The 1,768-nt window shown below is 54.2% G+C and overlaps 1 protein-coding gene across 2 annotated transcripts in view; it reads right to left on the bottom strand.

Annotated features, from left to right (window-relative positions):
* The window catches only part of sfrp5 (secreted frizzled-related protein 5), a 31,564-nt gene extending 30,859 nt beyond the window's left edge, over nucleotides 1-705 (bottom strand). For both annotated transcript variants that reach the window (XR_013934469.1, XM_080450074.1), the window contains exon 1: nucleotides 1-705. This exon is cut by the window's left edge and continues 178 nt beyond it. Coding sequence is in view for 1 of the 2 variants with exons in the window: in XM_080450074.1 (XP_080306200.1) it covers nucleotides 1-414 (414 nt within the window). In the remaining variant the exon portion in view is untranslated.
* Nucleotides 706-1,768: the final 1,063 nt, after the last annotated feature.

Raw genomic sequence — 1,768 nt, 5'->3', positions numbered from 1 at the left:
CAGGCACACGGGCGCGAACAGCGAGCACAGGAACACCTGCGTGTCGGCGTGGCAGCGCTTGGCCAGCAGGGGCACCCAGCTGCCCGCCTGCTGCTTGACCTCGGGCATGGTCTCGTGGTCCAGCAGGTTGGGCAGCCTCATCTTCTTGTAGCCCACGTTGTGGCAGAGCCTCAGGTCCTGAGGGATGTCCACGCACTGAGGCTGCTTGGTGTAGAAACGCCCGTTGTGGAAGTTGTCCGACTGCCAGGAGTAGTAGTCGTACTCGTCCGCCGCCGACGAGGCTGTGGCGCTGAGGAGGAGGAGGAGGAGGAAGAGCGAGAGGCCCGCCAGAGGCCCGTCCGCCGCGCGGAAGAAGAAGGAGCCCCGCCGCAGCGCCGCCGTCCTCCAGGAGCCCGTCTGTCCACGTGCCGTCATGGCTCTCTCTCTCTCTCTCTCTCTCTCTCCGAACGAACAAACTCGTCACACGTATCCAAAGAAAAGTCTCCCAAAAGGTGAAGACCCCCCAAAAAGGCAGAGATAGTGGGGGGGGGCGTACACGCCGGCAGGCCAGACGCAGAGGGCTAGACGCTGTGGTAGTAATCCTTTTTTTGTTTTGTTTTCCTGAGTGTTAAAGCTGGTGGTTTAGAAAACAAAAGTAAGTGTTTAATTCCCTTCTTCCCTGGAGAGGCACTGAGGCACAGAGGCACAGAGGCACAGAGGCACAGAGGCAGCCCCCCCTAAGCCGTGGACTGAAGAGAAATTCCTCCTCTGTGGTTTCTGTGTGAGTGTGTGTGTGTGTGTGTGTGTGTGTGTGTGCATGCGTGCACACGTGTGTGTGCGTGTGTGTGTGTGTGTGTGTGTGTAATGTGTGTGTGTGCGTCAGGTAGCTGCTGGAGAGGGGACGCAGCAATCAGGGGAAAGGGTGAGAGAACTGAGAACAGTAGCACTAAAAGGTCTGCTCAAATCTCTCTCTATAACTCAACCTGTACTCTCTTTCTTACTCCCCCCTCTCTCTCTCCCTCTTTCTCAATCACTCCCTCTCTCTGTCTGTCTGTCTGTCTTTCTCTCTCTCTTTCTCTCTCTCTCTCTTTCTCTCTCTCTCTCTCTCTCCTTAGTCCCCAGCTCTCTCTCTCCTGCTCTCTGTCTGTCAGAGTGGAGGAGTGGTAGAGAGTACCTAGGCTTATAGAGGGTCCCTGAAGCTGCCTGCCCCCAAGCAGGCTCCCCGGACCACTCACCCTCCTACTGGCCTCCCCTGGACTCACTCACAGCGTGCTCAGCCAATCACAGCACCGGGGGGGAGGTCCTACGGGAGCCCTGTGGACACCCCCCCCCCCCCTCCCCGCCCCCACCCCTACACTCCTGCCCCTTTTCTTCTTCAAAACCCCTCCTCTAGTCTAGATGACTGTGTGTGTGTGTGTGTGTGTGTGTGTGTGTGTGTGTGTGTGTGTGTGTGTGTGTGTGTGTGTGTGTGTGTGTGTGTGTGTGTGTGTGTGTGTGTGTGTGTGTGTGTGTATTATTTTGAGACTCAAACATTGACGTACTGTAGCTTTTATTAAAGGAGGCGCACATTGTGATATCCTTTTGTTAAAATAAGTGTTAAATACAGTAGCTCTGTATTCCTATAGTGATCATTGATCTGTGATCTGTGAGTGTTTGTTCAGTTTGTCTCCCCGTCTCTACAGCTCTGTAGTAAACAGAAAATCAATTTCCAGCATCAGGATACCAATGTTATCCAATTAGAGAGAGAGAACTCACACAGGGTGAAGCTCAAAATGTGTTTTGAGCTTGT

This window comes from Gymnoscopelus braueri (genome assembly GCF_963280865.1).
Source record: "Gymnoscopelus braueri genome assembly, chromosome: 14".
Lineage (NCBI taxonomy): Eukaryota > Metazoa > Chordata > Actinopteri > Myctophiformes > Myctophidae > Gymnoscopelus > Gymnoscopelus braueri.
The sequence above is the reverse complement of the archived record's forward strand: the minus strand, read 5'-3'. Positions and strand labels throughout refer to the sequence as shown.